Source organism: Leptopilina boulardi, unplaced genomic scaffold (genome assembly GCF_019393585.1).
Source record: "Leptopilina boulardi isolate dan_hultmark-lab unplaced genomic scaffold, ZJU_Lbou_2.1 LbouV2_370, whole genome shotgun sequence".
NCBI classification, from domain to species: domain Eukaryota; kingdom Metazoa; phylum Arthropoda; class Insecta; order Hymenoptera; family Figitidae; genus Leptopilina; species Leptopilina boulardi.
The window spans coordinates 215,528-235,989 of record NW_026137941.1 but is presented as its reverse complement, the minus strand read 5'-3'; the positions used below and the strand labels follow the sequence as shown (position 1 = coordinate 235,989).

The following is a 20,462-nucleotide window of genomic DNA, read 5'->3' as shown; positions in this document are numbered from 1 at the left end:
TCCTTGATTAATTGATTAAGTCAAAAAATACACAAGACAATGAATCAGCAAGAAATCTTATCTTTTTAACATTGAGGGAAAGAAATTTCTTATTTCAAATATTTTTGTTTTATATTAGAAAATAAATTTTTTTTTTTTAAACTGATTGTCCCTTGTCACTGAGGTGAAAATTGATTGGCTTTGACGGTACATATTGCCAAGGGATTTAACGTTGAAAATATATAGGCTTAATTTCGTAATACGAAAGAGACAGAGAGAGAGAAAAAAAAAGAAATATATAACAGATGTATGAGTGGGAAAAAGAGTCAAACAACTTTTGCATTATTTCAAAAGGAAGTAACTGCATGTTTCTTTTTTTTCTCTCTATTCAACCCACGATGATTCAAAGATAAAATGTGAGAAAATCATCCCACTTTAATCCTGTTCGCAAATTTCACTATAAATATCACTTATTCTGCATTCCGCGATATGAAAAAATGAAAATTTATTTCCCTCGAATTTTTTTTTTTTTTTTTTTTTTTTTTATCAATTCAGCATCCGGTTTTTACGCCTATTTAATAGAAAGAAAAAAAAATTTCATCGTTTATTAAATTGAAGGTAGCGAAAATAAATTTTGTTTCACTTTTTTGTGATTGAAAAACTAAATATTGGAATGAAAAATGTTTTATGAAATTTCTGTATACGCAATCTTAGAATGTATTCACTTTGAAGGTACGAGAAGTCACACTTTATGCTCCAGGGAATTTAACTAAAGAATGAAGAGAAGTGTTACGGTGAGATGAAATTACGATTTACTGCCATCATCAAGATACGGATCAGAAAACATTCTTTTTTTTTGGCAACTATCAGCTTTTGCAACAGACAATAAAAACACAATAGATTCATTCAAAAAGACGAATGTAATTCATTCATTACTCCAAAAAAAAAAAAAAATTTCATAATTCAAGAATTTTTATTACCAATTAGACAAAAATTATTACAGCAAAAAAAAAAATAAAAGCAAAATAAAAAATAGAGGCAAAATAAAATATCTATTCAGACTAAAAAAAAATGAAGTAAAATAAAAAAAAAAAGAGGGAAACGTTTGTGTAATTAAAAAGGCCGATTGTCCATCGTAATTGAAACACTCACGCAAACATCGAGGAAAAAAAAGGATAATTAATATATGTCAACTAACGACAAGTTGTTGATGGAAGAACAAGAGTGTCTTCCTTAGACACTCTTGTTTTTCGAATCGACTTTACGAACATAAGCACCGACTGCGACTGACAGCCATAAGAAATTCATGGAGAGGATCTCTCTCTCTCTCTCACTCAATCCTCACTTTTCGAGGGTCGCCGCGAGTTTATTAAGAAAAGAGAAGAGAAGGAGGGGAAATCCTCGGCGGCATTGGCCTCCAAGGAACGCCATTGGTTAGTGTCTCGATAGGGAAAGAGTTGTATCCGCAGTATGATCAACTGAACTCGCCTACAGTTATATGCTCTAACCTCTCTCCCCACTTTTACCTCACCAACGTCGACAATAATTCCTTAATACACAAAAATTTCCTACTAATGAAAATTGCCAATTTCTTCCTTCATTTTTTTTTTTTTTTTTTTTTTTTTGATAATGTTCCACTATTTTTATCAATTCAATAAAAAAAAAAAGAGAGAGAAAATTGTCGCAAATTTGGCTTCGATAAGAAAAATATCTCACTGCAGACAATAAGAAATTTTGGAAACCTGTCAAGAAAAAAAGGATAAATAATTAATTTGACCTTTTCGGTTAATAAAAAACGAATTACAAAAAAAAAAAAAATTATTTAACGAAGGAAACTATAAATGAGTTTATACAAGTTAAGGAAATTTAATTATATTTGCGATTTTTCATCTAAAATTTACTTTTTCTCAAATTTTTGTCTTTTTTATCTCAAAAAATATTTAAATTGCAAACTAATTAATTTTTAGAATTATAGAATTATATATCATTGTAAATTAAAAATTTACTTTTTCTCAAATTTTGACTTTTTTATCTCAAAAAATATTTAAATTACAAACTGATAAATTTTTAGAATTATAGAATTATATATCATTGTAAATTTAAAATTTACTTTTTCTCAAATTTTGACTTTTTTATCTCAAAAAATATTTAAATTACAAAGTGATTAATTTTTATAATTACAGAATTTGTGAAAAAAATTGAAATTTGAATTTTTGTCTTTTTTTTTTAAATTGTCTCTAAAATAATACGAAACTTATTTGCTTCATTAAAAAAAAAAAAAAACTAGTCTCAATTCATGACCTTACATGATGAAAATATTTTTCCAGTCTGTAAAGTGGATCCGATTTCTAGAAAATAGCAGAACTAATAACAAATTGAAATAGTCCAATTAATTTAATCTATATAATATGAGAAAAATAAACATTAAAATTTACACCAATTTCTCGTTTGTTCCCTTTATTTAAAGAAAAATTAATTATTCAACAATAAATTTTATAAAATCTCCAAGAATACTAAATAGAAAGTGAAATAAAGTAAAAATATATATTGTATTTTTTTTTATTTTTTTTTTTTTAATTCAAAATTTTCAAAAAAATAATCTTACCTGTATGTCCCCTTGCTTTGTGGACTCTCATAATCAATTCTCCTGCGTTTATGTGCAAATTGTGGTGAACCAGAATTTGATCTAGACCTAGAATGGCTTCTGGAACGATGGTGCCTCCTGCTTCGTGGCATCTACAAAAAAAATATATTAAATTACCAAACGATAATCAATAATTTCCTACAGCTGAAAAATCGAATTTTAATTATATTTTCCTCCAATAAACTAATTTCACTGTAAAAATTCACAATTTTTCAAAATTATATATTAAACACAAATATATATATATATCTATTTCACTAATTATGTGTGCATACTCTAGAGTCAAGAGAAAATTATAACTACAATTAACAATAAAAACATGAAATAACTTCCATCTAAAATACAGATACAATTTTTGGATTTTTGTTTTAAACAAATGGAATTAGGAAAATGAAGAATAAAGTCTTCTAAACGAAAGGCCACTGTGCAACTTTCTATTATATATATAAATATGCGTTCTACATCAGCGGATTATTTTGTTTCAAAAATTCAGGAATAAATTTTGTTTCCATTGTTTCTTATTAATCGAGATTGATCGAAAGCAAACAATCTTGTATTAAAAATTTCAAATAACGATATACACAATCCACAAAATGTAAATCCGTGCTTGGGATTCATTCGAGAAGGAATGTGTACTTACATTTGAAGGACGCAACATGTTCACTTGATCCCAAATAAAATCGAAGACTGATGATATCCAAGAACGTGAGGATGATGCTTGAGGATTATCTTTCGAAAATGAAGATGAGGACATCGGTTCAAAACATTCTGTAAAAGTTTTTGGGGGGTTTTTGTTTTTCTTCTCTTGTAACGTAAAGAGGTAACATCATTAAAGATGTTAAATTAAATTAAATATTTAACAATTTTTTTTTCAAATATTTCATCTTAGATTTGAACTTTCCAATCATAAAAGTCAAGAAAAATGATCAGCACCATCGAATCAAAAAAAAAAAAAAATAATTTATATTTGACAAATTGTATTAAAAAACATTTTAAAAAAAATTTCCACCTCTAAAATTGGATTAATGATTCACAAGTTTATCGCTTATTACATAAAGATATAAACAATCGTGTTAAAAAAATAAATTTAAATATTAATTGACAAAATAAATAAAAACGCATTTTAATATTCTACGTACAAGCTTTTCATACGACCCTGAAGCTAAACTGATACATAAATTTTTAACGTTTAATGACGTTCGTGATTAAAAAGTAAAAGAAAAAAAACTTACAAAATTTCTAATAATACAAAAATGATAAAATTTAAACAAAATTTACATAAATATTAATTTTCAAATGAAATAAATAATTACAGGAATATTGCAAATATCTGTCAATAGACATAAAGGATTAAATTTACTCCAATTGAAGATAAAAATAATAAAATTACCATTTTTTTACGATAAAAAAGTAAATCAATTAATCCAAAAATTTAGAAAACAAATTTAATTTCACATTTAGTTCAAATAAGACAAAGTGTGAAATAAAAATACGTAAAGAGAAGCGCGGGAGCACATTTTCAGCCCCCCCATATCGAAAAAAAAAAATCAATGTCAAACAAGAAATGTCCAACCTTCAAAAATTTAAGCCATATCACGTAATTCTATTTTTTTCCAGAATTGTTTTAAAAAATGATGTCGCACTGTCTGCAGAATGATTTAATGATATGAGGATGAATGGATGATCATACGGAACTTTCTCGAGAAAACGTATATGTCAGGATTGAATTGCGTCAACTATCATCAGCCATCTTGAAGGTACAAGAAGCATCAGGTACGAAAATGCACACGCAAATTTAAGTCGTACAATTCTAATTTAAACATTGCAAGAAATTTAAAACAATTGCCCATCATGTACTTACAATTATTAAATGGAATCCAGACTTATTTGATGATAAATAAGATTAAAAACACTTCGCGAATAACGCAAAGTCAATCAACGTAACAATCTACGACACTGTAGCTTGTCGACATTGGCTGCTTGGATCGATGCGATAACTCTTGAATTTCATTGGTCATTGAAAAACGTCCATTTTTCGATAAGCAGGCTTGCCAATTGTAAATTAGATTATTTCCCGCCACTTTATTTAAATATGAATAATAACATTTCTACTTTTAATAAAAAAAATTTTTTTATCACGTTTTGTAAATAAATTTTTCCTATTTACAAAATAGGAAAAAAATTGTTTAAACATATATTAAAAACGAAATTAATTATAAACCATTTCCGGTTAAAAAAGCGGTGTTTATCCTTTAGAAATTCTTTAATTACTTATAGACAATGATAATTATTCTTCTTTGTTTAAAAATTATCTAATAAGGGTAATGATTATGTTATCTCAAACAAAGAATTGACCATAAAAACATATGATTGACAAAGAAGTATATACGAAACAAAAGATTCCCGCGTTTAAAGAACATTTCTAACCTATAAACTTGAATGCACACAAAATCTAAAAAATTCTTTTAGGTTAATTACATAATAGAAAATTTGAAAAATATAATATTTCTATTTTACTAATTAAAATCTGTGTCAATAACTTTGAAATTGACAATTCACAATTTCCCATGATTGTAAACCGGTTTTGTCAAGAGAGAAAAGAGGACAGTGGAATCTCGATCACTTTGAGATGATGATGAAAATTAATAGTTAATGATAATTTATAACATACCTGTCCGTAGAACCAAGTATTTAGAGCATGTCCAGCTCCTCTGTATACAAAGTTAAATATATTCCAAAGCATAATTAACACTTATTTTATAATTAAATCATTGGCTTCTTTTTTTTTTAATCGAGAGCACAAATCGTCAAACACTACTTTAAAACATTGAATACATGCAATAACATAGATGGTGAACTCGATTTCGATTTATGAGTGTGGGCAGCGCCGCTTGTGGTGGAAAACATAACCATATTACCGATTGGGCTCAGATTTAAATTTAAATAATAATTATTATTACTATAATTATTAATATTATATTACTATAATTATAAAAATAGTATTTCTAAGAATATATATTGAATTTTTTAAATATTAATAAGGAAACTATAAAAATGACTGTTTTTTTAAAAAAAAATTTTACCGCCAATGGGTCACGTGATAAAAAATTCAAAATTAAGGCGCAAAAATCAATAATGGAAATAATAACAAATAAATAAGAGAAAACATGGAAAATAGTAGAATATAAAGAAATTTGTGAATATTCGTAAATATTTTTAAATACTTTGGTGAATATTTTAATTAAAACTTACCGTTACTGATAATTTTGATGAGGATAAATTTAATTTTAGTTGTAATTTTATCGCAGGATGTTCAAACGGCGTCCAGGGTACTAAATTCCATTTTCCTTCAGAGGACCACTAAAACATTTAAATCAAATTAATTAATTAATAATTTTATTTTCATTATATTATTGATATTTATTATCAATTTTAAAAATTTATTATACTTTCTCTTTATTTTTGCTATGGACTATAGAATTATTTAATTAATTTAAAATTAATATAAATTATTAAATTAATAATTAAAATTACATAATTTAAAAATTTTCCCAAAAAAAAAAAGGAAAAAGGTAGATTAAACTTTTTAATTACTTATTTTTGAATAAAAATTTATAACTATTAATAATAATTAATCAAAATTAAATTATTTAAGGATAATAAAATTATAGATTTTCCTGTAAGTTATTTTTCAACAAAGAGGGAGAATCCACGTGATGATTCTGCGCGCGGATTTCTGATTAGAACCTTATAAAGAAACTTGAAATCTCACGATTTTAATTAAGAGAAAATAAACACGGAAACTAATTTTTATAATGATAAATAATGAAAAAAAAAAAATGAATATTAATACAAAAATGAAAATTTAATTTTAGAAACACGATGCCTATTAGATTTAGTCACAGTTCGTTTTTAATGTTCAATGTACCATCAAAATTTAACTCGGTCAATATTACGGAAACAGAGAGAGGAATACAAACTAGTTGACCTTGTAACTACTGTCTTGCAAACCTGCCAACACATTCACGGAATTTGGACCCATTTTAATTAATTAAAAAAGAAAAAGATCTATTCTCACTAAATTTAGAAAATCCTTTTTTAAAATTATTTATTAATCTCCTTTTTTTGTTTTGTTTTTTTTTGAAAATAATAAATATGAAATTATTATTTATTTGATTAGTAACAAAAAATTATTCATGAATATCCTTCACTTAAACAATAGCCTTTGTTTATTATTCTTTTTTACTTTTACAACTTTATAAACAAAGAAAATTTAGAACTAAAATTCCTTTTTTTATCAAAAAATTAAAATTTTTATCAGAAACAAAATAATATCAAAAGTTTTTCATATTTCTAAATATTATTAATATTTATTATTTAAAGTAAAACGTTTAATTAAAAAAAATTCTATTTAGGTACTTGAAAAATATTTTTTAAATTACATTTACAATTTAATTTTTTTTAAAACAGTGTATTATTAAAAAAAACAATAATAATTCAAAAATAAAGATAATAATTAAAAAAGAAAATAATTTTAAAAAAGGATTTTAAGGAAGATTAAAATAAATTTGAATACCTTCCTAATGTCTTGTAAATAAGAGCGGGAAATTTGTCGTACTGACGTTTGTATATCAGTGGCAATTATCCTTGAAAAAATTCGTCTGATAAAACGTGTTATCACAACAGAGTTGACACCCTTGTTCATCTTCCAAGAACAACGGTGCTTAAACTGCAGTATGTATGCACTGATCGAGCTTAAAAAGAGCGCTTGCGCTTTAATATCAACCTTATTTTTCCCTCCAAGGGCCACTTTACTCGAGATACAGATTATTTCGAGCATTTTCTAATAAAAAATACACAACTGCTACTAGTTATCAATCAAACATCTTCGCGATTGCCTCTTGATTGGATTTGCATAATTAATTTCTTGAAAAAAAAATCCCACGTTCATCTGTAACATTTTTCACAATATACAAATTATTTATCGAAAATTAATTTTTATCTTATTTTCTAAATGATTTTTAATTTAAATTATCTTTGACCTTTGTTCCATTATTTACAATTTTAATTTTATTTATAATAAAAAATTTTTTGAATTAACATTTTCATTTAGAAAAAATAAAATAATGTTTTAATTAAATCAGTGTAAAGTGATAATTGCACAAAAAACTATTGTTTTTTTTTTTTTTTAGATTATAGTTTCGTAAATCGCGTTGCAAAACCACATGTATAACTGTGTATCAGTGTATATTCACTAAATGAAACTTATCATTATCTTTCCTTGTGTCCGGTATTTATAAACGAGCTCATACACAATTGCTACTTAGGTCTTTACCATAATCATGTAATGCTCTTTGACTTCAGACTAGTTATTAAAATTTCTAATCATTATAAAGAATAACATATAAGACTATTGTCAATTTTATAATTTTTTTTTTCTTTCTTTTTTTTTTGAGTTATAAAGGTCATTCATTTTTCAAGGTAGATAATTGTTTTAGAACATTGTAAGGTCAAATTAGAAATCAAGAAATTGTATATAGGAAAATATCTATATTGTTAATTAAGATGTTAATTAAAAATCATTTCTGATAAGATAAGATAGGAAAAAATTTGTTCAATGACCTTTTTCAAAATTTATGTAATTTATTTTTTATTATCATGTGGTTTTACTGCAATTCTATTATGAAAAAAATGATAATTTTGAATTTATTTCCATTTTTTAATTGTAACACGATTTTTAAAAATTTCAGTGTCTCAAATTTTAGAAACAAAATTTAAATAACAAAATGGCAATTAAATTACTGTAATTAAAAATTTTTTTTTAATTTTTTTCAATTCTAAAGATTTTTAAAAATTTTCTCACAAAGAAATTATTTGAAAATTAATTGAAAATATTGGAAGTTTTTTTGTCTAGAGAAAACAAAGATTGATTATTACTATAAAATAGTAATACCAAAAAAATAATAACAAAATGAAAACAGATTCAGTAGTGAAAAATAAATTTTAAAAAAGTGATCATTAACTTATTGCTGATTTATTTCAAAAAAAAAATTTAATTTAACTATTTTTAAATCAAAATATTTCAAAAAGGAATTTAAGATATTTTTCAAATATTTTAAAATACTCCAAATGGAATATATATATATATATATATATATTATTTATACATCTATATTATAGATATAATATTATTATCTCCAATATACATACATAAAAATTAAATATTTATATAACATTTAAAACATTTTCTTTTAAATAATTCTATTTGTTTCAAGTTCATTTAAATTATTTTTTTTTAATATATTGATTAAAGAAACTGATAGATGACACGACAATGGTTATTAAAAATGATAAATAAAAAAAAACCTATATTTGCAAATATTCGCAATAAAATATATTTTGTTTATCTATAATTAATATGTAAATTCAATACGATAAAAATGAATAAAGAAAATATGTTTTTTTATAAATAGTTTAAATATCGTTTCGGGAAAAAAATAAAGTGATAAAAAACTGGAAACAAAAGTAATTCTAGTTCTTAGAAAGGTATATATATAACTGCAAACTTTATGGAAAAAATTTAACTATTTCCAACTTGGATAAAAATTTTTTTTTTTTAAATTTTCAATCGTTTATAAATTACTTTTCAATTCCTCAGGTGAGGAGGTAAGTCAAAAAAAAAAATTAAATAATTAAATTAATTATAAGAATTATTGTCACTTGTTTTTTATTCAATTTTTTCTGTGTGTCAAATCTTTTTTTGTTTAAAACTTCTTTTTAAAATTATTTTAGTGATTAATTTTGAAAAATTATTATTACTACATATTTGAAAATTTATTATATTTGAAATATTTTGATTTTAAAAATCGACATTTATTCTTAAAATTCAAAAGTATTAACCTTTTTTTTATGAATTTGAATCAGAGCAATTTTAGAAATCTTTGAAGGACTTCTATAATCGTTTTGATGTTAAACGTTCCATTTTTTTCCAACATTGAAAAAAAAAGAATTAAATGAATCAAATACTGAATTGATTGTAGAAAAATAATGTCACTGATTAGAAAAATTATTTAATTTCCTATTTTTATTAAATAAACAATTTTTGTTTATTCAGTATTTGTTTCGAATAATTTTTTCTTTCCATTCTATAGTTGAAATAAAAATGTTGGCAGAGAATGAAATGATTTTGTTATAGTTTGAAATTGGCCGATTTCGAGTATCGAGTCAAATACCTTTCTTAACAGTCCTGCGCTGAACTTTTTGCAGAAACACGAGCGTTTGCTAGAGAGAGAAAGATAACGAGGGAGTGTGGAGTCACGGCCTCCGTCAGTGGTTTTGCGGAGGCGCAGAGTGACCGTGGCTGCGGAAGGGTGCGGAAGTCAAAAAAAGAGAGAAAAATAATTTTGTCCCGGGGATATTTTCTTTTTTCTCTCGACTTCCAAAAAGAAAAATCCTTTCGTGTTCATCATTATAGGACTCATTTTTTTCTCTAATTTCCACTCCAACATCACGCTCCATCATTATACAAAAAAAAAAAAAAAATTAATTTCAGAACAAATTAATTTGTCACACGCGAAGCGACAACGACGTCGGGCGTCAGTGAACTGCAATCGCACAATGCGGATCAATTATCAACTCAGGTGATCCAATTTGATCCTAGAAACGAAAAAGACAATTCATCATTAATTGTTGATGTTAAGGAGAATGGGAAATACAGAATGGAGTCAAATGAGCAGGACCAAAAACAAAATTCAAAAAATCAGGTCCTGCTCAAATGTTGGGAAGAAATGCCAAAACATCTGCAATTTAATCCCCATATTAGAAGCGGATACAGACCACTTATGACCCCGACAAATTGTGTTCGCAGCATTTTCTTCTTCCACAATGAGACTGTCAATATTTTGACCCACGGTGAGTCGATTGTCATCTGGAAAAAAATTTTTTCTCTTATTTTTCTCTTTCTCACTTGTTCTTCCATTTTTTTCCATCTTCATCAGAAAAAATTAATCATTTTTTTTTTCTGTCAAATTCTCATATATATTCCGTTGGATTCTCACGCTGAGCTTTTGAAAAGAGTTTTCATTCTTGTTTTCTGCAAAAAAAAGAAAGAAATCAGTCAAAAAAAAATCTTATTATGTAAGGAATGTGGACACAAAGAATAAATTACACAATCTATTTGTATGTCAGGATTGTCGGCAATTAAAAAACTTTACAAGTCACGCATTTAATAAAGAAGCAAAAAAATAAATAAATTTTCAATTAAAAAAAAAAATAAATTTTAAAAACAATTTTTATCTAAAAATTAAAAAAATTATAAAAGTTACTTAATGAAATGAAAATTAGAAATTCTGATAATGAAAATTGGATAATGATTCTCTCTCCCTCTATTCATTACAAATTAAATTCTCTTCTTATACGGCTGACTGAAACTATACACTTCCACTGGGGAAATCACACTTGTCTCCATCAAAACTGCTTTCTCTCTCCTGAAAGCTCTTTTCATGTCTGATTAAAATATCGCTATTCTACTTGGAAACTTAACTTTTGATTATAACAATGCAAATTCTTATCTGGCATAAATTTACAGAGAAAATATTTTTAAATTTATTTTTTAAAAAATCAAAATAATAATTTTCTTTAAAAAAAAAAATTCTTTTTTTTTAAAAGAAATTTTTTTTTTAACATTGAAATATTCGCAATTTATTAGACAAAAAAAAAAGTTTAATTATAGAATTTCACTGCTTTCTTTGTGAAATTTGTCCTTTATGTATCATCATTTTTTTTTAGAAATACTCCAAAAGTAGGGCGTTGAATTCATCTCATCTTTTATACAAGAACAAAAACTAAAGGTTACTTTGAAAAATAGATGAGAGTTTTTAGAAAATAGTAACATCACACTCTAGACACGTCAAAGGAAGCAATTTAATTTTTTATAAATACGTTAATAATTACTCTATACATAATGGGAGAGTAATTACAATAAATATCTAACTGAACTCTAATTTCGAAAGATTTCTCCATTATTTTAATTTTAATATTTTTTATTATTCAACAAAATTTTTTATATTTTAAAATATGTTTTTACCTAATTATAAATTAATTAATTAAATTAGGAATTTTTTTTCAAAATCGTAAAAAAACTCTAAAAATTAAAAAATTAAATTGTTAATTAAGTTTTACTAACAAAATTTTGTCCAGCAAAATGATATTCTCATAAATTTAAATTACTTTCAAGGCGACACATATATCAAGTCGATCATAGCATCATAAATCTTGAAATGTTCATTAACTCAGATTCAAGGGGGGATTTATGTTCTCCCTCCTATATAGAGTGATTCGTTTTGAATTTTAATTCAAAAAAAGAAAATAAAAAAAAAATGCCTAATGAATCAAATACGTGAAAAAAATTAAACTCCAAATATTTCACCCTTTTTTTCTATGAATTTTTTTTTTTTTTTTTGAAATTAAAATAAATTTTAATTTTTTTTTCGTAAACTAAAAAAATTTAAAAAATTAAAATTCCGTTGAAAAGTACAATTATAAGAGGGTTTCTTTTCTCAAAATATCAAGAGAGAGAGATATAATCAACAATTCAAGATTTTTCTGCAGGGCATATAGATTGGCCAATCTCAAAAGAGGCACTCAAAATGCTTCAAGTTGATCTTGGCATCATATCATCTCCTCTTGGGAGAAATCGATTTGGTCCAAGAGTTTCTACTTTAAAAAGAAATCATCTCCTCTCTTGGTTCATGAAAAAATTATTCCAAACACAAGTATTAAAAAAAAGGAAAAAAAAAATTTGCATTACAAAAACCATGAATAAAAATTTTACAATGAGCGTTCTTCAATTTTTTTTTTTTTATTATTTTACAAAACTATGAATTTTTTTTTAATAATTACAGAATAAAACGAGCATTTTTTAAATTTCATTTTTTTCTAAAATGAAAAGTCTAAAAAAAAGATTAATTAAAATAATAAACGTTCAATATTAAATTTTTTCAAATTAAAAAAAAAATGAATTTTTATTTTAATATTTTTTAATACTTGTTTTGTATAATCATATAGCGCGATAACAGTAAAAATAAGCATAAATATTGTTTAGATAATATTAAGAAGAAAATTGAATTGTTTTTTTTTTTTTTAGTAGAATATTAAAAAGTGTCGAAAAGGATTAGGGTCAAGGTTCACAACCTCCAGGTTAATTTTTTTTCGAGAAATTCCCGCAGCCTCAGTAGTAAGAGGAAACGCATTGCAGTGCAATGAAGAAGTAATCGATAAAAGAGGAAGCCCCTGTTAGTGATTATATTCACCAGTTAAGTCACGACTTACGACCAACTGTCAAAGTCAAGGATAAAAAAGATCTCCATTTCCTTTTCTCTTTAAATAATAATAAAAAAAAAAGAAATAATTGCATTTAAAGAATTTTTGAATTAAATTTTTCCTCCCCACGAATTAGAAATTTCACACTTTATCTAATAATAAAAATAAATGCTTTTTTTCTTTATCGCGGTATTTAAATTATTTTCTTCAATAAAATTGAAATAAACTAAATAAATAAATTTTTTTTTATTTCTAAATAGACAATTTTGTTATTAATTTCTTCAATTTTATTTAATATAATTCGATTGTATTCCTTTTTTAAAGTAATTATTTGGCAATGATTTTTTTAATTGGATTTTTTTAAAATCGGAAAAATATTCTTTAGGGAAAAAAAAAAATTTCAACAAAATTAATAAATAGCAGTAATAAAAAATAAATTTGTTAATCGATCACAAGTTGGAGTATCAATTAATTATGAATTCCGATTATAAAATATATGTTAATAAAAAATTAACGTAGGTTGAACTTATCAATAACCATAATAGAAAGTAGGTCACTTAGTATTGCAAAATAAAAATCCAAGATTTATTCAATTGCGATTAGTGATATTTTAAAATATAAAAAAAGGAAATATTTTTCATTAAAAAAAAAATTATCTAAATTTGATATTAAAATTAATTTACGATTTAATACAACTAAATATAATTGAAGAAATAAATTATTAGCAAAAACATTTTATAAAAGAAAATAATTTAAGCCAGAAAAAAAAGAAAAAATGAAACTAAATTCAAAAATTTTAAATTCGATAATAAAATTTTTGTATAAAAGAAAATATTCTAAACTTCAGAGAAATGACACTTTATATAAATACTAGAAGTTATCAATATATTAAAAAAAAAGGAAAATCAATGCAAAAAAAAAGTGGGAAAATCAATAAATGTAGCAGAAAATAAAAAGTATGTCACCTCTACAAAATCAATGAGTTTTAGCGGTATTATTTTTAAATCTAGAACGATTTTGAATTTTTTATATTATTCGTGTATCGAGGAGTTTGCATTATTTGACTTTTTTTTAAATTTAAGTTCTATTCTTTTTTCTTTTAGCTTTCAGAAAAAAAAAACAAATTCTAAGGAAATAATATTCTTACCTCAATAAAAAAATATGTATTGCAGGTTTTGCGATTCTATACATTTATCTAACAGTGCCGGATGCACTTCCATGGAGGACCCAAGGTGCACTTTCAGGATGCCATTTAATTGGTGCAATAAGTCCATGGATTGGCTCATTTCTTTATCACGTATTTATGAACGTGAATTATGGAGAGGACGTCTACAGAAAATTACTAAAAATAGATATGCTCGGCATTTGGCTCTGTCAGAGTTTTGGTAAATATTTTTCTCATAAAAAATTTTCCAAAATTCATTCTCAATTCTTAATTTCTTTATTATTTTATTGGTTTTTTTTGGAGAAATTCTGAAAAAAAATAATAACTAAAATTAATAACAAAAATAACGAAAAATTCATAATTAAAACTAAAATTTTCTTCTTCTGATGATTTTTTTTCTTTTTTAATTTTCTAATGATTTTTTTTTTTACTTTTTTTTAGGAGCCCTGCCGATGATAGTAACTTCTGTGCATTGCTCATCAGTTTTTCTTCAGTATTGTTGCGTCTCAATCTATTGCTTCCTTAGTTTATTGGGCCTATGGAAAGTAAGTTTATTTTTTTTTCCACATTTCTGAAAAAAAAGGACACAAGAAAATAAAATTTAATCACAATTAACAAAAAAATCATTTACATAATTATATCACCGATTAAAATAAAGCTTATATTTTACAAAAAAAAATTTTCTAAAAATCTATTCTTTACAGAAAAATTGAAAAAAGCAACTTTTATTAAAATAAACACTGTTTGCTTTCTGGTTTCAGCTGCTAAATCTTTTCTGTTCCGATAAGGTAGATTTGTTTTTCCATTAGGTGTCTTATTTGACAAAACAATGAATTTATAATATTCCATTTTTAAAATGAATTTCTTAATAAAATTATTTTCAAATTCATTGTTTGAATCAAATTAAATTGATGTTAATTCAAAATTGATATAAAAATTATAAATTTATAAAATATATTTATAAATTTATAATTTACAATTAGATTACTTTGTTTTCCAATTAATGTTAACAGGGCTTTGTTGTTGAAAAAAAAAACTATTGCACTAATATTTCGAACAACAATTAATAATAATCTAATGAAATAAGAATAATGTATAAAAGAACATTAAAATTCTTTAAAAAAAAGATTCATTTGATAATTGATGGTCGAAAAATTGAACTCACTGAATGGTAATCATTGTCAAACATATTTCAAAAACGGTTCTTTAAAAAAAAAAAAAAAATTTCACTTACACTGAAAAAAAAACACTAAAGAATCATTAACAAATTTATGAGAAAAATGTTAATATTTAAGTGTTAAAATAATTATAGGCGATGGTCGCAAAATCTCCATGGCAAAGACGTCTCTGTTTTATTCCTCCATTGGGAATGAGATTGTTGGTATTGAGTTTAAGATGTTATGGTATTGGTGGTGGAAGTCCTGACGCAATGAAGCACGTCATCTTACAAGTACTGAAATATATAAAATAAAACAAAAACAAATAATAAAAAAATTTCGATAAATAAATTTTAATTAATAATTAATTACTAATTTAATTAAAAATTTTTAATAATTAACTATATCAATATAGAAATAAATACTAAAATAATTAGTAATTTATTTTCTCTATTGATAATTTAATTAATTTTTTTTTTAATTTCAGGACGTGGTGGCTGTGATTGGTGGTATAATAGGAGCACTTCGCGTTCCAGAAAAATGGCTTCCTGGCAGTTTAGATTTGGTTTTCAATTCCCATAATATAATGCACGTTTTAGTTGTTTTGGCAGTATGTTCAATGCACGAAGCGACCATTCAGGATTTGACGTGGATGTCCGATCCGACATCGTGCTCGGTTCCTAATTTCATCCCATCCATCCACGAGGAACTGTGATCTAATTGCTGTGATTTCTCAAAATAAATAAAAAAAAAAAACCGCTTAGCCTCCTTCGACGACGTACCTCTCGCAAAGAAAAAAAAAAAAAAAAACAGTATAACGCCAGAAAAACTATTCCTTACTAGCAGAAAAATTTCACGTTGATTGCAATATTAAAAAGAAAAAAAAAACTAAGTCCATAACTAAAAGTAGATTAAAAATAATAATAATATTAATCTAGGAAATTATAACAACAAAATTGACGAGAGATACTCGAGCAAGGATTCTGTTTGATGATGATAATAATTATGAAAAAAACACGTTCGATTTGAATAATTCAATTAATAATAGAAAAAATACTTTCTTAAGAAAGTAAAATATAAAAAATTGAACGTGTTAAAAAAAAATTGAAGTTTGATATACATATCGGTTGAATGATTATCGAGAGAATATTTTCAGATGATGGCAATTTTACATCGACGTTATAATTAATAATATATATATATAAATAATATATGACGATTTTTGAAAAGTAGGACCATGATTTTCAAAAGTGTTTTTTGTAGCACGTCAAAAAAATAAGTTTTTATTTTAATGCTTGCAGGCACATTATTTAAATCATGTACATATACAAAACGAGATAATACCAAAAAGTTGATTTATAAATATTATCTCACCGAAATTCATTTTTCGGATATTTAAATAAAAATTTGTTTCAAATATTGAAACCCATTCGATTTTCTTTTCGTAGTGATTTCTTTTTAAAATACCATTTAAGAAAAGGGAAAAATTATGTTTTTTTTCACCTTTTTTAAAAAAAAATGTATTTTTTATCAAAGACCGAACGCGAACTATCTTTTAAAAATTTAATTCTCTTAATTTGCAAATAAATATATATACTTTATCCACATTCATCTTTCTATTTCTAATTCTTAAAAAAGATAAATATATATATATATATTATATAAATAAAATTATCTGCAGTTAATTAACTAGTATTAAAATTCACTTTATAGAAACAAATTTTCAACAATTTTTTTAAAAAAAAACTAGCCGTTTTCGGTGATTTGAATATTTGCGCAATGCGATATCGACAACATAAATAGCGAAAAAATCGTTTCAATAGGCCACAGATACGATGTCGATGATTTATAATAATAATAATAATACTAATAATAGTAATAATATTATTAATAATAATAATAATAATAATAAGATTTTTAAGAATATTGTTAATTTTTCATACGCTTACTGCAAGGGAGCTTCGCTTTCCTGGGTGTAACTTTTAACTCGACTAAATCGAAATGAAGGATAACGCATTCCAAGATTCAAGCGAGTTTGTACCTCTTCGCCATTTTTGTATTTCGTATAAATATTGTAGGTGAGCCAGTTTAACTGCGAATTCACTTTCTTATGATAATTTTGAATTTCAAATTCCTGAAATTGTAGAAATTCATTCAATTTTCTATTGATAGAAAAAGAAAATTCATTCATAGTTTATAAATTTCAATTTTAAAAAAAAGGTATATATATTCTATTTAATATCTTAGTATTATACAATTTTGACAAAAACAATAATATCAATAGAAAATTTTAAATAGTTTTTAAGAAAGTAGAAAACAAAAAAAAATTGTTTAAAACAATTTTTTCAAGCGTTCTATTAAACTTTTCAAAGTTTATAAATAGTGAAAAAGAAAAAGAAACTCGAAGAGGAATTTTGAAGAATAAATCGACAATCATGAAATTGAAATATTTTCAAATAAAAAAAAAAAAATTTTGAAAACATTTCAATATAAATGAAAAAAGAACCCCATATGTTGTACTTAAAAAAAAAGAAATGGAAACATCATAATAATAATATTTGTAAATAGTTGAAAGAGTTTAAATTATGAAATTTAGAAAAATATGCGAAAAACTTTAATTATTATTATTATTGTAGAGAGAATTATTCAATTAATAAATCAATTAATATACTTACAGCGTGAAATGTTTGTTCTCCGCTGTCGTGTGAAATTTCTCTCCTTTTACGTCTATATACATTGTTATTATTATTATTTGTTTTGTGTTCTTGTTTTTTTAAAATGAGCGTCACCAAATTATCCCTTAGACGATAGTGACCAATTAATATCGATGAATTGCGTGGTGTTCGTGATTTTAATGAATTTACACAAATTTGAGCCTCATCAGTTGATGTCAACATTAAAACTCTACCCTCGGGAAAAAATCTACGGAAATAAATTTTCAAAAATTTAAAAAAAAAAAAAAAAGTTATTCAATTTCTTATTTTAGTCAAGCTTCATTTATTTTAAAATCGTAATTTACCTTAAATATCTGAAATATTCGATAAGATGCCATGGCCTGTAAAATTGATCTTGAAAACTATTTTCCCCATGTCGTAGATAAGTTGTTTTACTTATGTAACATCCATTGTATCTCAATCTTGGTCTTTGTAAATACATATCTCGCCATGATAAATATTGCGGTTCGAATTTTCCACAATTCACGCCCCAGACTCTAAATTAAAGTGATAAAAATATAAAATTAGATTTAAATGTTAACTTTAAAAATATTTAATTTTTAGAAATTGTTAGAAATTTAAATTAAAATGCAAAACGAACCGAACACAAGCCAATCTCCAAATTTCTGCATCACGCGCCGAAATGTAAAATCCACGACAAACACGAGAGAACATTTCAAGGGATCGTAAATCCAATTCTGAGGAAACAACCCATCGCAGAATATAGAGAACAATTTCCATTGGTAATGCTGAAATATGTGTTACCTGTGAAAAATTAAAAATTCACTTTCTACAAATCTGAATTAAAAAAAAGAAAAATGAAATAATTATCAAAAATTGCTTGAATTTCAATTTAATTACTAAAAAAAAAAAAAATACTTACATTTTGCTCAAAACGTGGAAAACAAACGCGTTGATTGCGACTAACAATTTTTGATAATTTAAAAAATAGATCGGAATTATCCTCATCATCATCATCATCTTCAGTATCTTCTTGTTCATCTTCTCTATCATCTCTGTGATTTTCATCATCTCTCGGAATTCTTTCATCAGATTCAAATCTTTGAGGTTTAATTTTAGTTGATTCATAAAGACGAAATTCAATATCGGGAACTAATTGAACTGCACGTTTATAAAATTGAATTGCTTCATATAATTTTCCCGTTTGCTCATGTTCAATACCTTTTAAAAAAAGATGTTTTGCCTAAAATTAAAATAATTATTGAAATTTTATCTTGCAATTAAAAATTTTTATTAGAAAAAGAAAATTTTTAAAATACTTTATTCTCAATTGAAATAGTCTCATCTTCAGAAATACTTGAATTCAATGATTTTTTAAGTTTAATTTTAACCGAATCTCGTTTCGGTGATAATTCAAGTTCACGTTGCCATTTCTCACGAAATGAATTCAATGCGTCTTCATTATTGGACGGAAAACATGACGATGACGGTTCATCGCTTTCCTCATCGCTGGAAATATCTTGATTTTCCTAAAAATAAAAAAAAATAAATTGTATCAATAAAACAATTTTAATATTTTTACTTCTAAAATTATATAATTTTCAAAATGGATTCTAAATATAGCTTAATTATAAGTTTATAAAAAAAAATTAATAACTCAATGTCATCAGAAAAATTATCTTCTTTATAAAAATTTAAAGAATTTTAAATTTGTTTATTTTATAATCTTTCACAGCTTATGATAATTAAACTAATTAAAATTAATTTAAAAATATAAAATTGTCAACGTAATATTTGTAATGTATTTCGTTTGAAATACACAGCTGGTTTCTGAATCATATAACAATAACAAATGAATAAATAGTGTAAATACAGTTTATATGTAGCTAAATTATGTCAAATAATTGTAAAAATAATAAAAAGTAATTTAATATTAATTTTTATTGAATTCAAATTGAATTATAATAAACATTTCTTAAATACGTAGTTTCATTAGAGGTTAGAATTTCAACATTGAGATATTTGAATTAAAAATCATTAATGTCATTGAAAATTAACAATGAATTATTATTCCAAACTTACCATTGTTTATTAATTATCCGAATTTTCAAATTATTACCTCAACAGACAAATTCTCTGTCGGAATAACGCACTAAACAATGGAAATATAATTTCGCCAACAAAACAGCCGCCATGGTTTCTTTCCGTATATATAGAAAATACACGTAACGTATATATAACGAATTATAAATTCAAATTTAAAATCGTATATTAAGTTAAAAATTATGTTTTAAAGTGTTTAAAGTTTAGTTATTCAAAAATAAATTCATATTTAAAGACGCAACTATTGAAATAAAATTAATATTAATATTTTAGGTTAGAAATTTAAAAATGAAAATAGTTATAAATTTGGAAAAAGTGAAAGTTTCTTTAAATAATAAATAGTTCTAAATGATTTATTATTTTACTTACTAATAATATATTCAATTATATTGAATTATATTTATATAAATAAATAAAAT

The 20,462-nt window shown here is 24.4% G+C and overlaps 3 protein-coding genes across 9 annotated transcripts in view; 1 reads left to right on the top strand and 2 right to left on the bottom strand.

Moving 5' to 3' along the window:
• LOC127287423 (serine/threonine-protein kinase Doa) overlaps positions 1 to 7,357 on the bottom strand; it is a 28,148-nt gene extending 20,791 nt beyond the window's left edge. Inside the window, exons 1-3 of one of the 5 annotated variants that reach the window (XM_051314350.1) lie at positions 7,200 to 7,357; positions 5,876 to 5,983; positions 2,585 to 2,715 (exon numbers count right to left, since the gene is read on the bottom strand). In XM_051314350.1, coding sequence (XP_051170307.1) covers positions 2,585 to 2,715; positions 5,876 to 5,983; positions 7,200 to 7,328 — 368 coding nt within the window. In that variant the 5' untranslated portion in view covers positions 7,329 to 7,357. Of the gene's footprint in view, positions 1 to 1,177; positions 1,315 to 2,584; positions 2,716 to 3,263; positions 3,392 to 4,484; positions 4,637 to 5,294; positions 5,462 to 5,875; positions 5,984 to 7,199 lie in introns of those variants that run through there. The other 4 variants (XM_051314351.1, XM_051314352.1, XM_051314354.1 and 1 more) reach the window with 4 other exon arrangements.
• Positions 7,358 to 7,557: 200 nt separating this feature from the next.
• On the top strand, positions 7,558 to 15,980 carry LOC127287429 (progestin and adipoQ receptor family member 4). 3 transcript variants are annotated; one of them, XM_051314361.1, is made up of 7 exons: positions 7,558 to 7,576; positions 9,890 to 10,534; positions 14,116 to 14,328; positions 14,550 to 14,653; positions 14,870 to 14,896; positions 15,421 to 15,558; positions 15,753 to 15,980. In XM_051314361.1, the coding sequence occupies exons 2-7, from the start codon at positions 10,342 to 10,344 to the stop codon at positions 15,978 to 15,980; spliced, it is 903 nt and encodes a 300-aa protein (XP_051170318.1). In that variant the 5' UTR covers positions 7,558 to 7,576; positions 9,890 to 10,341. The 3 variants fall into 3 exon arrangements, with proteins under 3 accessions (XP_051170318.1, XP_051170317.1, XP_051170319.1); XM_051314360.1 differs by lacking the exon at positions 7,558 to 7,576 and adding an exon at positions 9,170 to 9,289; XM_051314362.1 differs by lacking the exons at positions 7,558 to 7,576; positions 14,870 to 14,896 and adding an exon at positions 9,171 to 9,289.
• Positions 15,981 to 15,994: 14 nt separating this feature from the next.
• LOC127287425 (F-box only protein 9) lies at positions 15,995 to 20,269 on the bottom strand. Its single transcript, XM_051314355.1, has 7 exons — positions 20,023 to 20,269; positions 19,260 to 19,469; positions 18,863 to 19,183; positions 18,581 to 18,744; positions 18,285 to 18,476; positions 17,941 to 18,187; positions 15,995 to 17,399 (listed from the first exon to the last, which is right to left on the bottom strand). Exons 1-7 carry the CDS (start codon positions 20,023 to 20,025, stop codon positions 17,211 to 17,213), a joined length of 1,326 nt encoding a protein of 441 aa, XP_051170312.1. The 5' UTR covers positions 20,026 to 20,269; the 3' UTR covers positions 15,995 to 17,210.
• Positions 20,270 to 20,462: the final 193 nt, after the last annotated feature.

What these genes read in the sequence shown, in the direction of transcription:
- LOC127287429 (XM_051314361.1), top strand. Translation starts at nt 10,342, where the DNA reads ATGGAGTCAAATGAGCAGGACCAAAAACAAAATTCAAAAAATCAGGTC. An exon ending in TGTCAATATTTTGACCCACG is followed by an intron (nt 10,535 to 14,115) that starts GTGAGTCGATTG and finishes TATGTATTGCAG; the next exon opens with GTTTTGCGATTCTATACATT. An exon ending in TTGGCTCTGTCAGAGTTTTG is followed by an intron (nt 14,329 to 14,549) that starts GTAAATATTTTT and finishes ACTTTTTTTTAG; the next exon opens with GAGCCCTGCCGATGATAGTA.
- LOC127287425 (XM_051314355.1), bottom strand. An exon ending in GAATATTTCAGATATTTAAG is followed by an intron (nt 18,188 to 18,284) that starts GTAAATTACGAT and finishes TTATTTCCGTAG; the next exon opens with ATTTTTTCCCGAGGGTAGAG. An exon ending in GAGAACAAACATTTCACGCT is followed by an intron (nt 17,400 to 17,940) that starts GTAAGTATATTA and finishes CTACAATTTCAG; the next exon opens with GAATTTGAAATTCAAAATTA.